This window comes from Crocodylus siamensis, chromosome 1 (assembly GCF_052110815.1).
Source record: "Crocodylus siamensis isolate JL-2025a chromosome 1, ASM5211081v1, whole genome shotgun sequence".
Classification (NCBI taxonomy): domain Eukaryota; kingdom Metazoa; phylum Chordata; order Crocodylia; family Crocodylidae; genus Crocodylus; species Crocodylus siamensis.
The window spans coordinates 317359972-317380930 of record NC_143395.1 but is presented as its reverse complement, the minus strand read 5'-3'; the positions used below and the strand labels follow the sequence as shown (position 1 = coordinate 317380930).

At 47.5% G+C, this 20959-nt stretch overlaps 1 protein-coding gene across 3 annotated transcripts in view; it reads left to right on the top strand.

Annotated features, from left to right (window-relative positions):
• The window catches only part of PCCA (propionyl-CoA carboxylase subunit alpha), a 475583-nt gene that overhangs the window by 251840 nt on the left and 202784 nt on the right, over positions 1-20959 (top strand). For all 3 annotated transcript variants that reach the window (XM_090022723.1, XM_090022741.1, XM_090022732.1), the window contains one exon: positions 8127-8237. In XM_090022723.1, coding sequence (XP_089878849.1) covers positions 8127-8237 — 111 coding nt within the window. The remainder of the gene's footprint in view (positions 1-8126; positions 8238-20959) is intronic.

Below are 20959 nucleotides of genomic sequence, written 5' to 3'. Positions count from 1 at the left end.
CTCAGAGGTATTGCCTCCATCATAAGTTATGGTTATGAGAAGTCATTTTGATTTAAATGCAGAAAAACAAATTAATTAGATCGCTTACTGTATTCACTTGATTCTAACATGAGGTCTCCCTCATTTAACATACAGGAAAACCCCTTTGTTTTAGAAATAAGTGAGGGGGGAGGTGGCTGCTGTGGCTTGGGCTTCAGCTCCTACTCGGGGTTGGGGCCATAGCTATAGCTGCTGCTTGCCCCTGCAACCTCTGTGCTCTGCCTTCTTTCCCCGTCTCCCCACCACACAGCTTCTGCTCTCAGACCTGCCTCTCTACCTCCCCTCCCTCCCCCCTTGCTTTTGCTACTTGCTGGCAGCTCTGTCCATGCTGCAGCTGAGGCACTAAGCATGGCCCCATATCAGGCAGCCTGCATGGCTACTACATGAGCTGGGCTCGGGCAATGCTCACTGCCCCAGGCTACACAGGGAATGGAGTCTGTGGATGCAGAGGAAAGGTAAGGGGGAAGAATTGGGAAGCGGAGGCTACGGGAGGGAGGGAGCTGCAGAGGGAAGGCAGGTAGCAGAGGCAGGGGGAGGAGCAACAGTGGGAGCCGATATGGAGAGGGAAGGGGTCTTGAGGCTGCAAGCGGGCTGGCAGGGAGAAGAGGTGGCCAGGGCCTATCTGAACTTCTCACATTACTTGCCCCACCCCCCCGCTGCCTTCCCTCCTTGCAGCGGTGGGGGGATGAATTAAAGACTCCAATAATTAGATTCTATACCTGGAAAATTATAACAAATTTATGAATGTCCAAAGAGAGTGGCAGGTGTGCAAGAAGAGTGGTTGCTCCTTAAGGAGACGGTCCTCGAGCCCAAAGGGAGGTAATCCCAACACAGATCAAAGGGAGCAGGAGGGCATGAAAGCCCCCATGGCTCAACAAAAGCATCCGGGAATGTATTCTAGCTAAAAGGGAGGCGTACACCCAATGGAAGGGAGGGGCCATCACCAGGGAGGATTATATTGCAGTTGCTCAGGGATGCAGGGGGGCAGTCAGGAAGGCCAAGGCGGAGATGGAACTGGGACTAGCTTCCCCGATCAAGGACAACAAGAAGTCCTTTTTTAAATACATAGGGGGCAAAAAGAAGGTACCAGGTAACATAAGGCCCCTGCAAGACACGCTAGGAAATGTGGTCGTCACACCATACAACAAAGCTAACCTATTTAATGACTTCTTTGCCTACATTTTCCTGAGCAGGGACCAGATCAGCCCCACCACCGGCCCCCCCTCAGGCCCCAGGGGAGACTCACCGAGGCCAAGGGTCAGTGAGGATCTAGTCAGGGAACTTCTGGAGGGACTGGATGTGTTCAAATCAGCTGGTCCGGATGATCTCCACCCCAGAGTGTTCAGGGAATTAGCTGAGGTCATTGTGGGACCCCTGGCACAGCTTTACGAGCACTCATGGTGCCTGAGGACTGGAAGAGGGCCAATGTGTTTCCCATCTTCAAAAAAGGGAGGAAGAAGGACCCGGGAAACTGTAGGCCAGTTAGTCTTACCTTGATCCTGGGTAAGCTTTTTGAGAGAATTATTCTGGTGCATGTCGACGGGGGGCCAGCAGGAGAGATTATGCTTGGAGGCAACCAACACGGGTTCATTAGAGGCAGGTCGTGTCAGACCAGCCTGGTGGCCTTCTACAACCAGGTCACCAAAAACTTAGATGCAGGGGTAGCGGTGGACGTAGTCTTCCTGGACTTTCGGAAGGCCTTCGACACTGTCTGTCACCCCGTTCTCATTAAGAAACTGGGGGACTGTGGTGTTGACACCTACACAGTCAAATGGGTTGCCTAATGGCTGGAGGGCCTCACCCAGAGAGTGGTAGTGGATGGTTCATTTTCGACCTGGAGGGATGTGGGCAGTGGGGTTCCCCAGTGCTCGGTTCTCCGGGCTGCATTGTTCAACATTTCATAGATTTCAGAGACATTAGGGCTGGAAGGGACCTCGGGAAGATCATCTAGTCCAGCCCCCTGCCCAAAGGGCAGGAAATCAGCTGGGGTCATAGGATCCCAGCAAGATAAGCATCCAATTTACTCTTGAAGGTGTTCAGTGTAGGTGCTTGAACCACCTCCGCTGGCAGACTGTTCCAGACCTTGGGGGCTCGGACAGTAAAGAAATTCTTCCTTATGGCCAGCCTGAAACGGTCTTGCAGGAGTTTGTGACCGTTCGACCTCGTCATCCCTTGGGGCGCTCTGGTGAACAGACGTTCCCCCAGATGCTGGTGGTCACCCCTGATAAACTTATAGGTGGCCATCAGATCACCCCTGAGCCTGTGCTTTTCCAGGCTAAAGAGTCCCATGGCTCTCAGCCTGTCATCGTAAGATCTGTTTTCCTGACCTCTGATCATGCGCGTGGCTCTCCTCTGGACTCTCTCAAGCTTCTCCACATCCTTTTTGAATTGTGGAGCCCAAAACTGGACGCAGTACTCCAGCTGCGGCCTCACCAAGGCCGAGTACAAGGGGAGAATGACGTCCTGGGATTTGCTCGAGAAGCACCTATGGATGCACGCCAGCATTTTGGTCGCTTTACTAGCCGCAGCATTGCATTGCAGGCTCATGTTCATCTTGTGGTCAATGATGACCCCCAAGTCTCTTTCTTCTGTAGTGCTAACCAACGTAGCACTGCCGAGCCTATAAGGGTGCTGCAGGTTTTTCCTCCCAAGGTGGAGAACCTTGCATTTTTCGGTGTTAAACACCATCAGGTTCTCGTCTGCCCATTTGCTGAGCTTGTCCAGGTCAGCCTTGATCACCCGCCTATCTTCTGGCGTGGATGCTTTGCCCCAAAGTTTGGTGTCATCCGTGAACTTGGCCAGTCCACTCCTGACTTCAATGTCCACATCGTTAATGAAGATGTTGAACAGGATGGGTCCCAGGACAGAGCCTTGAGGGACCCCACTGGTCACAGGGCACCACGATGAGTGTCTGCCATCAATCACAACCCTCTGGGTCCGACCATGAAGCCAATTTCCCAGCCAGCGGATCGTGGTGGCCCCAAGGCCACAATCGGCCAGTTTGGCGAAGAGGTGATCATGGGATACCAGATCAAAAGCTTTTTTGAAGTCAAGATATATGACATCAATCTTATCTTCCTTGTCCAGGTGATAGGTCACCTGGTCCTAGAAGGAAATGAGATTGGTCAAACAAGGCCTACCTGCAACAAACCCGTGCTGGCTATCCCTTAGAATGTTAGCCTGGGCCAGTCCCTCAAGGATGGCCTCCTTAATAAACTTTTCTAAGGTCTTCCCCAGGATAGAAGTCAGGGTAATGGGCCTGTAGTTAGCCGGATCCACTCTCCTCCCTTTCTTGAAGATTGGCACCACATTGGCCTTCTTCCAGTCTTCGGGCACTACACCAGCGCGCCAGGAGTTTTCAAAGATCCGTGCCAGGGGCTGGGCTATGGTGCTCGCCAGCTCCTTGAGTACTCTGGGGTGCAGATTGTCAGGGCCGGCTGACGTGAAGGTATCCAGCTTCTCTAGGTGTTCCTTCACGAGGTCAGCATTGATGGAGGGTAGGGGATCCCCCTCACCCAGATTTCCCTGTTCCATAGCAGGCATGGGCATCCCATGTGACTGATGAAAGACTGACGCAAAGTACCTATTTAATAGGTTGGCTTTTTCCTGGGCGTCAGTTGTCAGTTGCCCCATCTCGTTTAGCAGGAGTCCAACATTGCCCTTGCTTTTCCTCCGGCTCCCCACATATCTGAAAAAGGACTTTTTGTTGTCCTTGATGCTTGAAGCTAGTTGGAGTTCAGTTGCAGCCTTGGCTTTCCTGGTTTGCTCCCTGCAGGACCAGACCAGTGCGGAGTAATCCTCCTTGGAGGTGAATCCCATCCTCCATCCTTTGTAGACTTTCCTTTTTAGCTGCAGGAGGTCCGCTAGGTCTCTGGAGAGCCAGGAGGGCTGCTGTGCCTTCTTGCTGCCTTTCCTCCATGTTGGAATAGATTTAGCTTGTGCACTGAGGATTGCTTCCTTGAGAAGCAGCCACTCTTCTTAAACTCCCATCTCCCTGGGGTCATGGTCCCTGAGGGCCTGACCGACTAGCCTCTTGAGCTTGTCAAAGTCGGCTTTTCTGAAGTCAAGGACTTCTGTGTTGCTGACTGATTTGCCAGCTTTATGGCAGATGGTGAAGGTGATCAGCTCGTGGTCGCTGTCACCCAACTTCCCATCGATCACTAGGTCGCCGATTAGGTCGTCCCCCGTAGCCAGCACCAGGTCGAGCAGCACTTTGCCTCTCGTTGGCCCATAGACTTCTTGAGTCAGGTAGAGGTCATGCACGCACGAGAGAAAGCTTTGCGCCCGCTCATATTTAGCTGAGTGATCTTCCCACGAGATGTCCGGGTAATTGAAGTCACCCATGACAACCAAGGTCCTGGAGCAAGCGGCCTCAGTCAGTTCCCGGGCGAACTCCTGGTCAAGCTCAGGACTTTGAGTGGGAGGTCTGTAGTAGACTCCCACCGTTGTGTCCCCTGTGCCGAATTCCCCACGAATTTTTATCCAGAGGGTTTCTAGCTGTCCATGCCGGTCGCCAACATCAGCTTGCAGGGACATGTAGCTTTCCTTCACATAGAGAGCTACACCCCCACCCCTTTTGTCAACACGATCCCTCCTGTACAGGGTATAGCCCTCTATACCTGTGGTCCAGGTCTCTGTTATCCCAATGACATCATATTTCTTTGCACTGAGCAGGAGGACGAGCTCGTCCTGCTTGTTGCCCAGGCTCCTGGCATTAGTGTACAGGCAGGCAAGTGTGCCCTTGGGGGCTCTTGCCTTGCCCACAGATTGTGCCAGGGCTGGGGCAGGGATGGGCTCCCTTAAGTGCCCCCTGAAGTGCCTTGGTCTGCTGGCTTTGCAAGGGCTGTTCAGCGGGCCAGCAGGGGCATTAGTCCCCCCATCCCCCAGCGGGCTTAGTTTAAAGCCCGGTGGAGCAGGTCAGCCAGCCTGGCTGAGAAGAGCCTCCGCCCCAGGGGAGAGAGGTGGAGGCCATCTCTTCCCAGCAGCTCGCTGCCTCTCTTTCCAAAGAGCGGGCTGTGTTCATGGAAGCCAAAGCCTTCCCGATAACAGCAGCGCCGCAGTCTTTGGTTCACCGTGTGGATCCTCCTCTCCCTCCTCAGCCCATAGCCCGAGACTGGGAGGATCGAGGAAAACACCACCTGAGCTCCCAGACCTCTAAGCCCCACTCCCAACTCCCTGTAGCACCTCATGACCTGGCTGGGGGTGCTCCGAGCCGTGTCGTTGGTGCCCACATGAATAAGGAGCATGGGGTAGTGGTCTGTGGGCCGGAGGAGCTGCGGGATCCTCTCCACAATGCCTCGGATGCGGGTCCCCAGGAAGCAGCAGACTTCCCGGGCTAAGGGGTCGGGGTGGCAGATTGCCCCCTCAGTCCCCCGCAGGATGGAGTCTCCCACAACAAACACCTTACGCTTTGTCTTGGGGAGAGCGGGGTCAGTCGCTGCGGTCGAGCCTGGGTTGCTTGCAGGAGCTGGCAACTGCGTGGGCTCTGCTGGGGCTGCAAGAGGTGCGAACCTGTTGCTAAGCTCCGGCGGGGCAGGGGCCTTTGTGCAGTGGGCCTTGAGGCCATTGACCACCTTGGTCCATGCCCCTGACTAGGCAGAGCGGGAGGTCCCAGAGTCCTCCTTAGTCGTGGAGGGAGACGGAGCTCTCCCCTGTGGCTCCCGGGGGAGAAGGGCCTGGCAGTTGGAGTCTATCTCCTGCTCACAGTCCCTGATGGCACGCAGTCTCTGGACTGTGGCCTGGAGCTCCTCCAGCTGGCGCGCCAGAGACCCCAGTAGGGAGCAGACCCCGCAAGGGGAGGTGGCCATGCTCCTGGGCCCCAGAGCCTGAAAAAGGGACAGGCAGCCCCCGCAGCCAAGAGCCAGGGGCTCCGTGTGCGTGGAGCCCGGAGCCATGGGCTCCGTCTGGGTGGCCATCTCTGAGGTGCCCAGTGGAGGGGCTGTAGAGCCTGAGGGGACCCTCGGGGTGCGGCGCGTGCCCATGCGTGTCATGCCTCTGGTAGGCTGGCTACGGCTAGGCCTGGGTATGGCTGGGGGGGGGTCGCAGGCAGGGTCTCATGCCCTCCCATGCTCTCCCCTGCGCGAACTCTGCGCTAACTCGAGCACCTGTTTACACAGCCTGTTCGCGCGGCTCCGGTCGTGGGGTTCCCTGGGGGGCTGGGCCAAGTAGGGGCCTGGGCAGGGGCTTGACCCGGCCCGGCACCAGGCAGCGGCCTCCTCCCAGCAAGCGAGGAGTTAACCCCTTCCCACCACGAGCCCGCTCACCTCTGGCTGTGCTGGGGATCGGCAGGGGGCTCGGCGACTTTATTGCATCTTGTTAATTGCATGTGTAGATGCACCCTCTAAGATAGAGGATTGAGGAAAGACGAATGTGGCAAACTCCTGCCAAGCAGTTGATTAGTTCTTCATCAGTGACTTGGATGAGGGGGTAAAAAGCACCCTGTTCAAATTTGCTGATGACACTAAGATGTGGGGGGATGTGGGCTCACTAGAAGGAAGGAATAGGCTACAATTGGACCTAGACAGGTTACAGGGGTGGGCGGGCGAGAATAGGATGGGATTCATCACTGACAAGTGCAAGTTGATGCACCTGGGGAGGAAGAACCAGCACCATTCCTACAGGCTGGGGAACTCCCTTCTCATCAGTGCAGAGGCAGAAAAGAACCTTGGAGTCATTATTGATTCCAAGATGAACATGGGCCGGCAGTGTGGGGATGTGGTCAGAAAGGCCAACCACACCTTGTCATGCAGCCACGGATACATCTCAAGCAGGTTCAGGGAGGAGATACTTCCCCTCTATGTGGTACTGGTCAGTCCGGAGTTGGAGTACTGTGTGCAGTTCTGGGCGTTGCTCTTCAAGAGGGATGTGGACAACGTGGAGTGGGTCCCGAGGAGGGCCACTCGTATGATCAGGGGGCAGCAGGGCAGGCCCTATGAGGAGAGGCTACGGGACCTGAACCTGTTCAGCCTCCACAAGAGAAGGCTGAGAGGGGATCTAGTGGCTTGTTACAAACTAGTCAGTGGGGACCAGCAGGCATTGGGGGAGTCCCTGTTTCCCCAAACACTACCAGGAGTGACTAGAAATAATGGTCACAAGCTGGCAGAGGGTAAATTCAGATTAGACATCAGGAGGCGCTACTTCACTGTCAGGGTGGCTTGGATCTGGAACCAACTTCCAAGTGAAGTGGTGCTGGCTCCTACCCTGGGGGTCTTTAAGACAAGGCTTGACAATCACCTTGCTGGGGTTGTTTGGCTCTAGTACTCTTTCCTGCCATGGCAGGGGGTCGGACTTGATGATCTGCTCAGGTCCCTTCCGACCCTACTAACTATGAAACTATGAATTTTCCATGGGGTTGTCTTAGATTTAAATAAATATAGTAGCTCTTCCTTCCTTTTCTTGGTGGTTGATTCCTTTGGTTTCATGGGGATTTACAGCATGATGGTAGGGCTTTCAGCTATACTTAACCTATGAAGTCCCATTTAGCAGTCCTTTATGTGGAGAATTCTTTTTCTTGCAGCTCACACCCAGTCTGGGTGGCATATCAACCACCCAGTTTACAGCTTTGCCATTGTGTGCCGTTCTGCTATATAGCTATACTTTATGGGTCATACCAGTGCCACGCACCAATGCCACATAATGCAAAATATAAATATTAAAACTTGATTAGAGATTTGGCCAGAGTTGTGTAAAAGCGTATGAAATATAAACATAAGTTTACATTTTTTTTGTTAAGCTCGATCATTTTTTTTAATGAATTACAATTGATGACATGATATAGAGACACATATGACTTTTTTTCTTTTTAATTACTATAATTATACAACCTTCACAAGAATGTATTTCAAGTGGATGGAGATTTAATTAGAAAATGACATATGAGTATATCATGAGTGGACTAGGAACTTCACGTAAGTTGTCTCTCTAGGTCTATGGACACTCAAATTTGTTGACTGGAATTTAGAGGGAGGTGGGCGGGTGTGTGTGTGTGGGTTTTGGGGCTGTAGGGCTGCTTATTTCATTTTGTTTTATGGCTTTCCCAGTGTTGTTTGGGAATGACATTCATCTGATTTGACTTGTTTTATTTTTAGGTGTGACTCATAATATTGCTTTGCTGCGAGAAGTGATAATCCATCCACGCTTTGTTCAGGGTGATATCAGCACTAAGTTTCTTCCAGACGTCTATCCTGATGGCTTTAAAGGTTTGTCCTCCCTTGAAATATTTTTTTTAATTTTGGAAGATGATTTTCATGACTAATTTCTTTTCTTCTGGGGTGAGTTGTTCTCTAATCAGTCTTTCATATTTTAGATTATGTATTTATTTGCAGACTGTTTGAAGTTTTTAATGACAGGTCGTTGAATTGAAATAGTTGCTTTCTTTGAACTTCAAGAAGACTAAAATCCTACACTTCTAGCTACAAATGGACTCTAAAGGGGATGAAGATGGAGGAGTCTCTGTGGCTGTAGGGGAAAGGACTAGGAGCAATGGCTTCAAACTAGCAGAGGAAATTTAGGAAGGTTGCAGGTTAGGAAGAACTTTCTCACTATGAGAGTGTTATGTACTGGAATAAACTACCTAGAGAAGTGTGGTATCTCCATCCCTGTAAGTTCTCATGGGCACGTTAGACAATTGGCTGGGATCACTTAGTCACTGTTTTGGAGCTGGGGGATGGACTAGATGACCCGATGAGGTCCCTTCCAGTCCTGTTTTCCTATGATCTTATTTTTATGGTTGTTTTGGATGTTAGGTATGATGAATAAGCTAAATGATAAAAAAAAAACCATATACAAAAGATAAAAGCCATTATATGAAGTTCACACAGTGACCAATGTAGTGAAAGAGATTAAAATAAGAATCAGTGAGTGCATCTACATGAGATGTTTACTGCAGTAATTAGCTCTGCAGTAAAATATCAGTGTCTATACATGCAACCCTATTAAACTGCAAGAGACTAATTAACTCTGCTGCAGGTTAGTTCTTGTACATACAAATACTATCCTGTGGTAGCATTTTTTAGTGCACAGCAATGCACATGTAGATGCTGACAGGGATGGCTGGGGCACAAGGGGCTTCAGTGCAGGGGCTGCCTGCCAGCCAACCCTGCACTGGAGCACCCTTGTGCCCCAGCCATCTCCTCTGCAGCACCTTGAGCCAGGTCAGATCAGCCTGGGCTGGCAGGCTGACTCCCGGGGCCTGCTGCCAGCTGGGGCTGCTCTGACCCAATTCAATGGACTGTGGTCATGGGTGCCCATGAAGATGTCGTGTCCGGGAGCAATACATTAAAAACTGGTGGATTCTCCATCTTCTAACTCTGGTTTAGGACTAGAAGTCTTTCTGTAAGATATGCAGTAGTTAAACACTAATTATCAGGTTTTATGCAGAGATTCTTTGGTGAATTTCTATGGTGTGTGATACGCAGGAGCTCAGGCTATAGATGATATAGTGATGATGCCTTGTAGCCTTGACATCTGTGAAATTATCAGATCTTTTTATGAGGAGGTAATGAAACCTCACAACTTTATTGCATCTTGTTAATTGCATGTGTAGATGCACCCTCTAAGATAGAGGATTGAGGAAAGACGAATGTGGCAAACTTCTGCCAAGCAGTTGATTAGTTCTGGAAGATTAGAAAACCAGAGTGGCCAATAAATGTGGGAGTTCCCCAGGTGTATGGTGGGGCAGCACCTCATTTGAAAAATGGCTCTTTTAAGCTCTGTAAATATAAATGACCAGTAACACATTTAAAACTAAAAGTGTTTAGCAGTTAGCAGGATTTGGAACCAAAGGGGGTTTATACGTGTGCTGTGGGAGCGGGAGAGGGGGGAAAGTGCTTTAATTAGAGTGGTTCTGAGAGCCACTCTAAATTAAAGTACCTGGAGTGTCTCGTGTATCAGTGTCCCTGTGCTGAAAAATGGCAGTGAGGGTGTTTTAACTACAGCTCATTTGATGAGTTTTAGTTAGAGTGCCCCTGCCACCATTTCTCAGAGGAAGGATGCTGATATACAGGAGATGCTGGAGTCTGCTGGAGTGTGGTAATTACTATGCTCTAGAAGACTCAATTAATCGAGTCTGCTCAGCATGTTGGAGCAGCCTTACTGCTTGTGTATAGGCACCCTAAGGGACCAGTAAAATTTGTTATGGAGTAATATAGCAATTGACATCAACTGTAAATACAGGTGGCAGCAATTTATTGCTATGGAAAAAGGCAACTGCAAGCCTGGGATGAACTGGGAAGGATGTTTCCAGATGGAATGCAGTTCTGATCATGTGTGTTGGAAGAAAGATGAACTCCCATTGGGACAGGTGCAGAGAAGGGTAGGCACCATGTGTAGCACTGTACTACATAAGGAAGTACTGTACAGAGACAGAGAACACTAGCTTTGTGTGCACTAGATCGAGGACTGAAGGTAGAATAGATGTGATAATTTGGTGCTGGGCAAATAAGCTATCTTGAGTCTTATATACCTACCTAGAGGAGGTTGGCTTGTTTTAGCCTAGCAGAATGAAGAGTGAAAAAGGATTGTAAATCCCAGGCTGTGAAAGGGACTAGGGAAGATAAAAGCCAATGTTTTTACAAGAACAGATGGACACATCTCAAAGAAAGGAGATACTGAATTTTATTTGTTTGTATTTTTGTGTGTATTTTAACATATTATGTATTGTATATATTTAAGACTACATATATTAGCTTAACTGCTTTTTTTCATTTAAAATTCTGAAGAAAAATGCCTGTTTATGGCTAAATTATTTGACCCCCCCACACACACTTCCCACACATAAATGGCTAATTCTGTTATAGTACCACAATCTGAAGTAAAAAATATATTACTGTATTAGCAAATTTTTAAGAATAGGAAGATTTTGCTCCAGACACCGATCAAAAGAGACATTGTGATAGTTCACAATAGAAGCTAATGAAAGATACAGATGAGATGATTAGACTTTGTTCCCACAGTATAAAAGGCTGTGTGCTCCCCCCACCATCAAACAAGCGCATATTAACTTTTTTAGAGGTAAATGAAATGTAGGTAGCATTATAACAAGGATTGCATCATTCAGGTCAAGAATACTTAGGCCCTGTTTCCAGTGCGCCCCACAGAAACTTTCAGCCCTAGAAGAATTTTTTAGGTTGCTTCTGTTGAATTCTCCTCTATGTGGCACTCATCAATTTGTAGTTGCTGGATGTAAGGTCAGGCCTGGTTTTAGTTATGCTTCTGTATTTTAAGAAGGAGTAGCATAGCTCAATTGTTAATTTTTCCTTTTATGTGAAGTCTCCAAATTTTATGTAACAGTCATTTGCGACCTATTCAAAAAATAAGACAGCCAAGGGCCAGGACAGAATTCCTGGTTGTCTCCCACTTGTGGGCAGTGATGCCTGTGCCAAAGCCTGTTGACATCAATGAGAGCCTCTTTAAGGATTAAGTGGGTTTTGGATTGGGCCCTTGCATCTTGAAAGTGAATGATGAATCTGTTGATTCAGGGAATGGTTGTTTATGCATCTGTAAAAATAGTTCTGTTAATACATAAGCATCTCTGATGGGAACTGTTGAAGACCACAGTGGCTTGTGGGTAGCAGCACAGGAAATGTTGCAAAAGTAAATTATGATTGGATTGTTCTGCCTAAGTTCTCCTCCTTCTTTATTAAATTTTTATATATGATCCTGGGTAAAATTCTGCTGGAAGTATTTAACTTTTTTTTTTAATGTTATACAAACTTAGGGTTAGAACTGCAGCTTTAAAAATTTCTTTGCCAGAGTGGCCTGTTGAATTATGCAGCTACATTAGATTTGGAAAATATCTGGGAGTGTTGCATTCTTAGAACATCTCTGAAACAATAATAAATATTTTTTTAAGATTAAGATGGTGGGTGGCTTTCTGGGCTAAATCCAGCATGTGCATCCAATCCAGTGTGCTGTGGCCAGAGCCTTAGCCCCTGTGATGTATTGGGCCTCCAGCTCCAGCCTTGGCCACATGTGCACTGGATAGGGTGTTGCTGTCCCAGCCCCAGGCCTGTATGTGCTAAATTAGGTGCGCTGTCTTAACCCTAGCTCCAATCAGGCCCCATTGCTCCAGACCTATCACTGGATTGGGCCTACTGCCCCGGTCCTATGAATGCCAGATAGGCATTTGGCCCACTGCTCCAGCCAAGGCCCTTGCCCTGTGTGTACTGGATTGGGCCTCTTGCCCCCCAGCCCTGACCTTGCATGTGCTAGATTGGGGCTGTCACCCCAGCCCCTGACGTGCCATGGATCTGGACCGTGGTGCTTGGAAATTAGGAGATGGGGGAATGCTGGTGGCATGAATTATCACTTCTCACCACCTTTCAAATTTCCAGAGCCTTGGGGACCCCTACAGGCTGAATCACATGGCTCTGCATGCCAGATCTGCCATGTGGGCCAAGGGCTGAGCACGCCTGCTAAAATGCTGTTCGACTAATACATTTTAACAAGACAAAGTTTCTACATGTAATTTATCAAAAAAAAGTCAAAGGACAGATTGTTAAAGGCAAGGTGTCTAAAGATGCAAATAGGTACCTGGGATCTTGTGGAACTGTCCCTGGAAGCCTAACTTAACTCCCTTTGATTTCCATGCCTGGATGCTTTTGAAAGGCATGCTGAGCACTCTTCAAAATTTTGGGGTCTTTAAAAATCTGGCCTTTATTTATTCACAAATTTTGAGGGCGGAAGTGATTATCTATCGCCCAACTGGCTGCATAAAACATGATAAGACTCCCCTAAATTAATACTTGTTGAACTGGGGTATTTTATTTTATTTTTCAAAAACAAATCTGTTGTTGATGTAAAAAATTAGTGAGCAAGTGCAGAACAATCATAGGCAGCCAAACTGATTTGAGCTCTTTGCATCACCTTTGAAGACACATTTTTCAGTCTTTGTATTTTTCCTGTAACTGTTCTCTGAAATATCTTCAGTTTATCAATATCCTCCTTGAATTGTGGCATCACAGCTGGACGCAGTATGCCAGTGACAGTTCCATGTGTTCTAAATAGACAGGTAATATAAAGTCTTACTCAGTGTTCCCATTTTTAAGTATTTGACTAGACCTTTTGGTCACAGGGTTGGTGTGAACTCATCTTCAGATGGTTAACTTCCCTGGCCCATAAATCATCTTTGGAGATGATGTTTCCCAGGATAATCCCTGGTCCTGTAAGATTGGCCTATATGCTTTTATTTCTCAGTGCATATCTTTACATTTAGCTTAATTGAAATGTATATTGTTTTGTTATGCTCAATTTTACTGAGTGAACCAGATCACTCCACATCAGGGATAACGCCAAGGACCGAACCCTTGGGATTTCGCTTGAAAATGATGTATTGTTATTTACAGCTACATGGTGAGACTTGTTAGCCAGTGTTTAAGCCAGTGTTTCTCTGTCAAAATGTCATGGAGGACCACATCAAGTGGTTTAAATGGTACATTACATCAGCAGCATTACCTTTAGCAACCAAGCTTTTGACATGACCTTTATTTCTTAAATTCAGGTTGACTGACATTAATTGTTATTCTCCTTTAATTCTTTGTTAAGCGAGTCCAGTATTATTTTGCCTGAGACTGCCATCAAGTTGGCAATCCTAAAATTCTGTGGTCATATCACTTTGCCATGGTAGATGTTAACTTTTTCCAGTGTTTTCTGGTATTCCAAAACTTGAAAATCAGCCTCGCGATTGATCGGCATGTTTTGGTTTTTTGTTCGGTTGGGGGGGTGGGGCGGGGGGGAGGGAAGAAGGGTTTGGCCAGCTCTTTTAAGAAGCACTTCAATATCATTTCAACATTATTGACCATTTTATCTTTTCCATTAGGACTCCTTTTATTCCCAATACATTTAAAAGATCCTCCTCTTTACTGTTCTTAATTGTATTAGCAATTGATCTCTCCTTGTCTCCCTTTTTTTTCTAATCAATTTTATGCAATTTCTACCTTTTAATTTTATATTATTAAATGTTATCACGTTTCTCTGTTTTGCATTTTATTGCTGATTCTCTTTTCTAAACCAGACCAGTGAATCTATGAAGTTAAAGCCACAGGTTTCTATTAGAAATAGAGCACTGATGTTTAACAGTGAGATACGATTAACCTTTGGAACCGGTGGACTTCCAATTCTGGCTCAGGACTAGAAGTCTTTCTGTAAGATATGCAGTAGTTGAACATGAACGATCAGGCTCCATGCACAGATATTTTGGTGAATTTCTATGGTCTGTGGTACACAGGAGCTCAAACTATGCCTTATAGCCTTGACATCAGTGAAATTGTCTGATATTTATTATGAGGTAATGAAACCTCAGAACTTTATTCTCAAATAAAACAAAATTTAGAAAATGCAGATAAAATTAGAAAAAAGTCCTTAAAATTGCCAATTTTTAGAAAAAGACAAAAGGAACTCCATACAACGAAAGGTACCAAGGCACTCTAGACTCATTAGCCTAACTACTTTTTTATGGGTTGTTACCCAACATCCTCTTTTTGTGCAGTAATTGAGTATGGTTGTGTTTTCACATGAAGGCCAGCCTAGATTTATCCCTTTAAAGAAATTGGTTGAAAGGAATAGGAGTAGACTCTTATAGCTGTTGATAGAATTTGTTGTACTTTGAGTTGATAGTGTGTCTAAAGAACACAGTGGTGGATGCACTGGAAATGTGTATTGTAAGCTTTCTTTTTTAGGAAGAGAGCACGATCATATTTTCTTTAAAGAAATAAAACTGCATGAAATGTCAGCTTAGAAGACCCATTTAAATTGCTGCTATTCATAGGTGCTTTCATCTTCTCTATATAGATACCAGACAAATAAAATGCCTAACATGAAATTGAGATCAAACAGGCTAAAATTAAACTGCTAGTCAGTTAGTGGGGTCAATATTTTAACATTGACAATGAAGATGGAATTGAGTGAGGCACTACACTGGATCCAGAAGATTTGATCTGAGTTCTTGACTCTGCCACAGATTTCCTTGATCACCTGGGCAAGTACATCATCACTGTGTGCCTCAGTTTCCCCTTGCTAAGAGATAATGGTGCTCCCTTTCTATTATTCTCTGTCTTGTCCATATTGAATTTACACTGTTTAAAACTGGCACTATCTTTTACTATATATTTGTACAGTGTCTTTCACCATGAAACCCTGAGCTCGGTACTATTATAATATAAACAACAAATAATTTTAATTAAAAAGTACTGTATGTACTCGAATATAAGAGGCCACTGATTATGAGATGGTTAATCTGCCTCCCCCCCCCCATAATTAGATTCTATATATGGAACATTTATAAATTTGATATAATTTTCCACGTATAGAATCTAATTATTGGAGGGTTGTCTTGAATTTCCCCCCCTCTGGCAGGAAAAATACATCTTGGGGTCAAGCAACCTGCTTGCCCTCTGTCCCCGCAACTTCTTTTCCCTGCAGCTCCTTCATCCGCTTCCCTACTGTCAGATCCCGCTGTCCAGAGGCAGCGCTAGGGTGGAGTCTGGGGAGGCCTATAGCCACCCCAAAATTCAACATAGCCCCTCCGTAGCCACCCCTATCCAAGGCCTCTGCTTTCACACCAGGCTGCTGCTGCTTGCCCCACTCCTGCTGCAGAGGTGTGGTGTTCCTGGCCTGGCCTGTGGGGTCTGTATTCAGAAGATGTATAGGAAACCCCCTTCCCCCAATTTTCTGTCTAGTCCACCACAGCCCCTCCACCAGGAAGCGGATGGCCCTGCTGCTGTCCCTGAACACATGGAAGTGAAGGACAAATTTGAAAAGACTGACCTTGAAATAGATGCATATAGTACCAATAGATTTAAGTCACTCAGAATTGACACATTGTACCTTCTTTGAAACTGCTGCAAGTTTTAGCACAGGTACTCCATAAACGCATTTTTAACTAGCACGTTGGCACCTACTTGTATATAGAACAAACTATGCATAATATTAGTCCAAAGCTAAAAGGCTCATAATTTACCATTTATTTCATTGGGCTGGGCCCTAGCAGAGTTGGTATCGTTTCAAGCCATGCTCAGCAGTACTCAGCGTATATGTGTACTTCAGTTACATCCCACAAAGGATCAATGTGCTAATCAGCCCCTACTCATGATTGGAACCAGATATACTTACCATGAATCCTAAGATTCTCCAAAAATGTGTATGCAGATGAGGCACAGGGCAACTTAGTTTGGCTTCACCTCATGAAGGGGCCAGACTAATCATATGCGACAGGCTGAGAGAAGGACTGACAGAGGCAGTTTAAGTGAACTGTTTGGGGGCCTGTTTGGTAATGTTTGCAAGATATTTAAGGCTGGTGAACAAAAAGAAAGGATTGGAAATGGGAAAGAAAGGCACAGCTCTGCTGTGGGAATGAAGAGGAAGTTGAAATTGTATTAAATGCTCACCATGGCCTGAAAAAAGGTCAGTACTGTGAAGGAATGCACTCAGTGGGCACAACCATATGGCTTATTCAACTACATTAATTTGTCCTTATGGTACAGTCACACCCCCGCTGGGCCCCCCTCAGGCCCCAGGGGAGGCACACCTAGGCCAAGGGTTAGTGAGGAACTAGTTAGGGAACTTCTGGAGGGACTGGATGTATTCAAGTCAGCTGGTCCAGACAATCTCCACGCTAGAGCACTAAGGGAATTAGCTGAGGTCATTGTGGGACCCCTGGTGCGGCTTTATGAGCACTCGTGGTGCTCTGGAGTGGCACCAGAGGACTGGAAGAGAGCCAACATGGTTCCCATCTTCAAAAAGGGGAAGGAGGAGGACCCAGGAAACTATAGGCCAGTTAGTCTTACCACAATCCTGGGTAAGCTTTTTGAGAAAATTATTCTGGCACATATCCATGAGGGGTCAACAGGGGAGATCATGCTTTGGGGCAGCCAACACAGGTTCATTGGTGGCAGGTCCTGTCAGACCAACCTGGTGGCCTTCTATGATCAGATTACCAAATCATTAGATGCAGGGGTAGCAGTGGACGTAGTCTTCCTGGACTTTCAGAAGGCCTTCGACACTGTCTCTCATACTGTTCTCATTAAGAAACTGGGGGACTGTGGTGTCGACACTCACACAGTCAAATGGGTTGCCAACTGGCTGGAGGGCCGCACCCAGAGATTGGTAGTGGATAGTTCATTTTCAACTTGGAGGGATGTGGGCAGTGGGGTTCCGCAGGGCTCATTCCTCGGGCCCACGCTGTTCGACATCTTCATCAGTGACTTGGACGAGGGGGTAAAAAGCACCCTGTTCAAATTTGCTGATGACACTAAGATGTGGGGGGATGTGGGCATGCTAGAAGGGAGGAGTAGGCTACAATCGGACCTAGACAGGTTACAGGGTGGGCGGATGAGAACAGGATGGGATCCAACACCGACAAGTGCAAGGTGATGCAGCTGGGGAGGAAAAACCGGCACCATGCCTACAGGTTGGAGAACTCCCTTCTCGTCAGTACAGAGGCGGAAAAGGATCTTGGAGTCATCATTGACTCCAAAATGAATGTGGGCCGGCAGTGTGGGGATGCGGTCAGGAAGGCCAACCGCACCTTGCAATGCATCCACAGATGCATCTCAGGCAGGTCCAAGGAGGTGATACTCTCTCTCTATGTGGCACTGGTCAGGCCGCAGCTGGAGTACTGCGTCCAGTTTTGGGCGCCGCACTTCAAGAGGGATGTGGACAACATGGAGAGGGTCCAGAGGAGGGTCACTCGCATGATCAGGGGGCAGCAGGGCAGGCCTTATGAGGAGAGGCTATGGGACCTGAACCTATTCAGCCTCCAAGAGAGAAGGCTGAGGGGGGGATCTAGCGGCCTGTTACAAACTAGTCAGGGGAGACCAGCAGGCATTGGAAGAGTCCCTGTTTCCCCAAGCACTACCAGGAGTGACCAGGAATAACAGTCACAAGCTGTCAGTGGGTAGATTTAGGCTAGATATCAGGAGGCACTACTTCACGGTCAGGGTGGCTAGGGTCTGGAACCAACTTCCAAGAGAAGTGGTGCTGGCTCCTACCCTGGGGGTCTTTAAGAGGAGGCTAGATGTACACCTTGCTGGGGTCATTTGACCCCAGTACTCTTTCCTGCCATGGCAGGGGGTTGGACTAGGTGATCTACTCAGGTTCCTTCCGACCCTAGAAACTGAAACTATGGTAAGTTCCCATCAGCATGTTTACCCAACGTGGGCCATGCACTTTATATTCATGCTCAGTGTTAGCTGCATTTAATTAACACCATAGCTGGTTTCCATTACTAAGCACACACTGCTTTTAGCAACAGTTCAGAGATAGACACTGTATTCAATGTGGTTTTCTTGTATGTGAATATGAGACAAAGGGCCTTTCCCCCTCTGTTGATTAAGGGGGAAAAAAAGCTTGTCTTGTATTCGAGTAAATACAGTCATGTTGTTTGCATGTGTTTTAATTATGTGCATAAGACCATGTAGGGAGATATGGATTACACTAAAAATTGCATTGGAAAACTAATGGCAAAAGAAACTGTTCCTTAGACATACCTAGTGTGTCTAAAGCTAGAAGCAGACTGCTGTGATTCACAGCTGATTCACTTCACTGGGCAGTATACATGTCACTCTTTGTCCCACCTTTGGTAGTGCAGGACAAGCAGCAATGTGATCTCACTTCCTTTGCAGTCCCAGGCCCACACTGTGGGTACAGGGAAGCAGGGAAAAGTGCTTTCATGCTCAGCCAACTGCATGGTGAGTCTGGAGCAGTGGAGGAATGCTGGATGCTCCCTCGCCCAGCATGAGTCCAGGGCTGCGGAAAATGCCAGGTGTTCTCACACCCAGCCAGGCCTGCAGGGCTGGTGGAACAGAGAAACACTTTCCCCTGCTGCCCCAGATTAAGGGTGCGGGTGTGGAGCGATGGGGAAAGCTGGCTCAGCAGCATGAGTGTGGAGCAGTGGGGAAAGCGTTTTCCTGCTGCCCCGAACCTGAACTGTGGATTTAGTGCAGGGGGGAAAGTGGCATGTTCTTCACCCAGCCTGCCCATAGAGCAGGGAGAGTGCAACATGGTAATAGACATCTGAGCCAATAGTGGCAGAGTCTACTACTACCTTTTTTTGCACCACTGGTTTTTCTGTCATGGCTTAACAAAGGGTATCCACACCGATTTGCTGTCCATTTGTGTGTTGCCGTGTGGGGTCAGTCCAACACTCAGGATCTCAATATTGCATTGTTAGACAGGAGGGTATGACACAATTGCACATACAGGTGCATACACACATGCACACAACCAGCTCAGGCACATACACATCCAAACCAGCCTAGGTACATGCATACTTATCACCAATTCAAGCACATACACTATACAACCCAAAAGTTGGACACAGATCACTAATTCATATATCATGCACACAATAACATATATATACACACACGCACATCAGTTCACACACATACAACCCACCTACACTTACACACAGGGAAGTTCCTAACTTGGATGGTACAGTGTGTATATGTATGCTTGGGGTACCTGGGATACGTGGGGGAAGGTTCAGGTGAGAGAGAGAGAGAGTTAAAGTGTAGGGAGTGAAGGTTGCCAGCACTGGGATTAGAACCAGTGGACTACAGAGAAGCTGGCTGAGGAACTGAGGCTTGGGTTTGCTTAAGGTAGACTGGGGCTGGAAACTGAAGCAGACAGCTGAGATATTGTGGGGGGGGGGGGGACGGGCAGATAAGTGGTGGCAAGGAGGAGACAGCTAGGAAAGAAACTGAGGCAGAAACCTGGTTGCTCAGTGGAAAAGGAAAAGGCAGTGGGGATAAGAGTGGCAAAGAAATAGGGGGTTTGGAGGCAGAGAGGAGCTCAGGACAGGTGTTGGAGGTGGCAGTGAGCCAGAAGCAGAAGAGGGAGAAATGAGACAGAAGTTAGAGGGGCAAGGAGCAGAGATTGGAGTAGGGCCAAACCATAATAAGGTAACACCCAACTTAGCGGTCCAAATAACAGTTTTATTAAACAGACACACTACACAGCCCCATGAAGTTATTGGTTCTCTCTCTCTCTCTCTCACACACACTCATGCACTCACTCACTCACTCACAATGGCAGCAGGAGAAAGAGACTCAATGGAAGGGTTGGAGTCCAGGTGGGGAAGAGAAGCAGAGTCAAAATCCTTGGTTGAAGAGGGGGTGGGGGTTGATAGCTACCTATCCAGGCTGGAAAGGGGTCCTTGTTCAGTAGGTGCTGTCCAGAGGGGGGTCACCGGGAGGGCCTCTGGGTATCCGCCAGAGGTGGTGTGGCATGGTGCTGGTCGAGATGGAGAGGGCGTCCCAAGGAATTATTCTTCACTACCCCTTTTATGAGGCAGACTACCTCTGATCTCCTATGGGGAGGGCCTGTCCAGGCAAGGTTAGTCCTGTTCCAGAGGGGCTCCAGGTGTTCTTACTGAGCATGTGCAGCCTTGGCACAATGGTGGGTTGCCTCATCTTTTGTTTCTTGAATGCTTTATTTTCACGTTGGTCCAGGTATTGGTGTTGATGGTTCAGTCATTCAGAGGGAGCTATTTTTAAACCTACTGCCATTGTCTCTCAAGCACCCTAATTCATCCCTATTAATTCAGTAACCAAGGTACATAGGAGAGGTAGGTGTGAGCCATAGGTTACACAAGGGGGCTTGGGGACAGGATGGAGACTTGACAAACAAAATGGAAACTTGACATGACTTATGCTAACTTACATGTGTAGGGCTAAATCATATAGTACCAGTAAAACAGTAATATAGAACAGTAAAAATCAATATAAACATAATAATTATACAATATAAAAAAGGAGACAAAAGAAAACAAATACAACTTGCTGTATAAAATAAAATGCTGAAGCTTATCCTGTGTCTTAGCTCACTTATACTTATCTATAGGGAATAGAGAGGGAGAGAACAAAGCCAGAAATGGTTGGGGAAGGGGAGGGAATGCATTTAAAAAAAAACAAACAAAAAAACC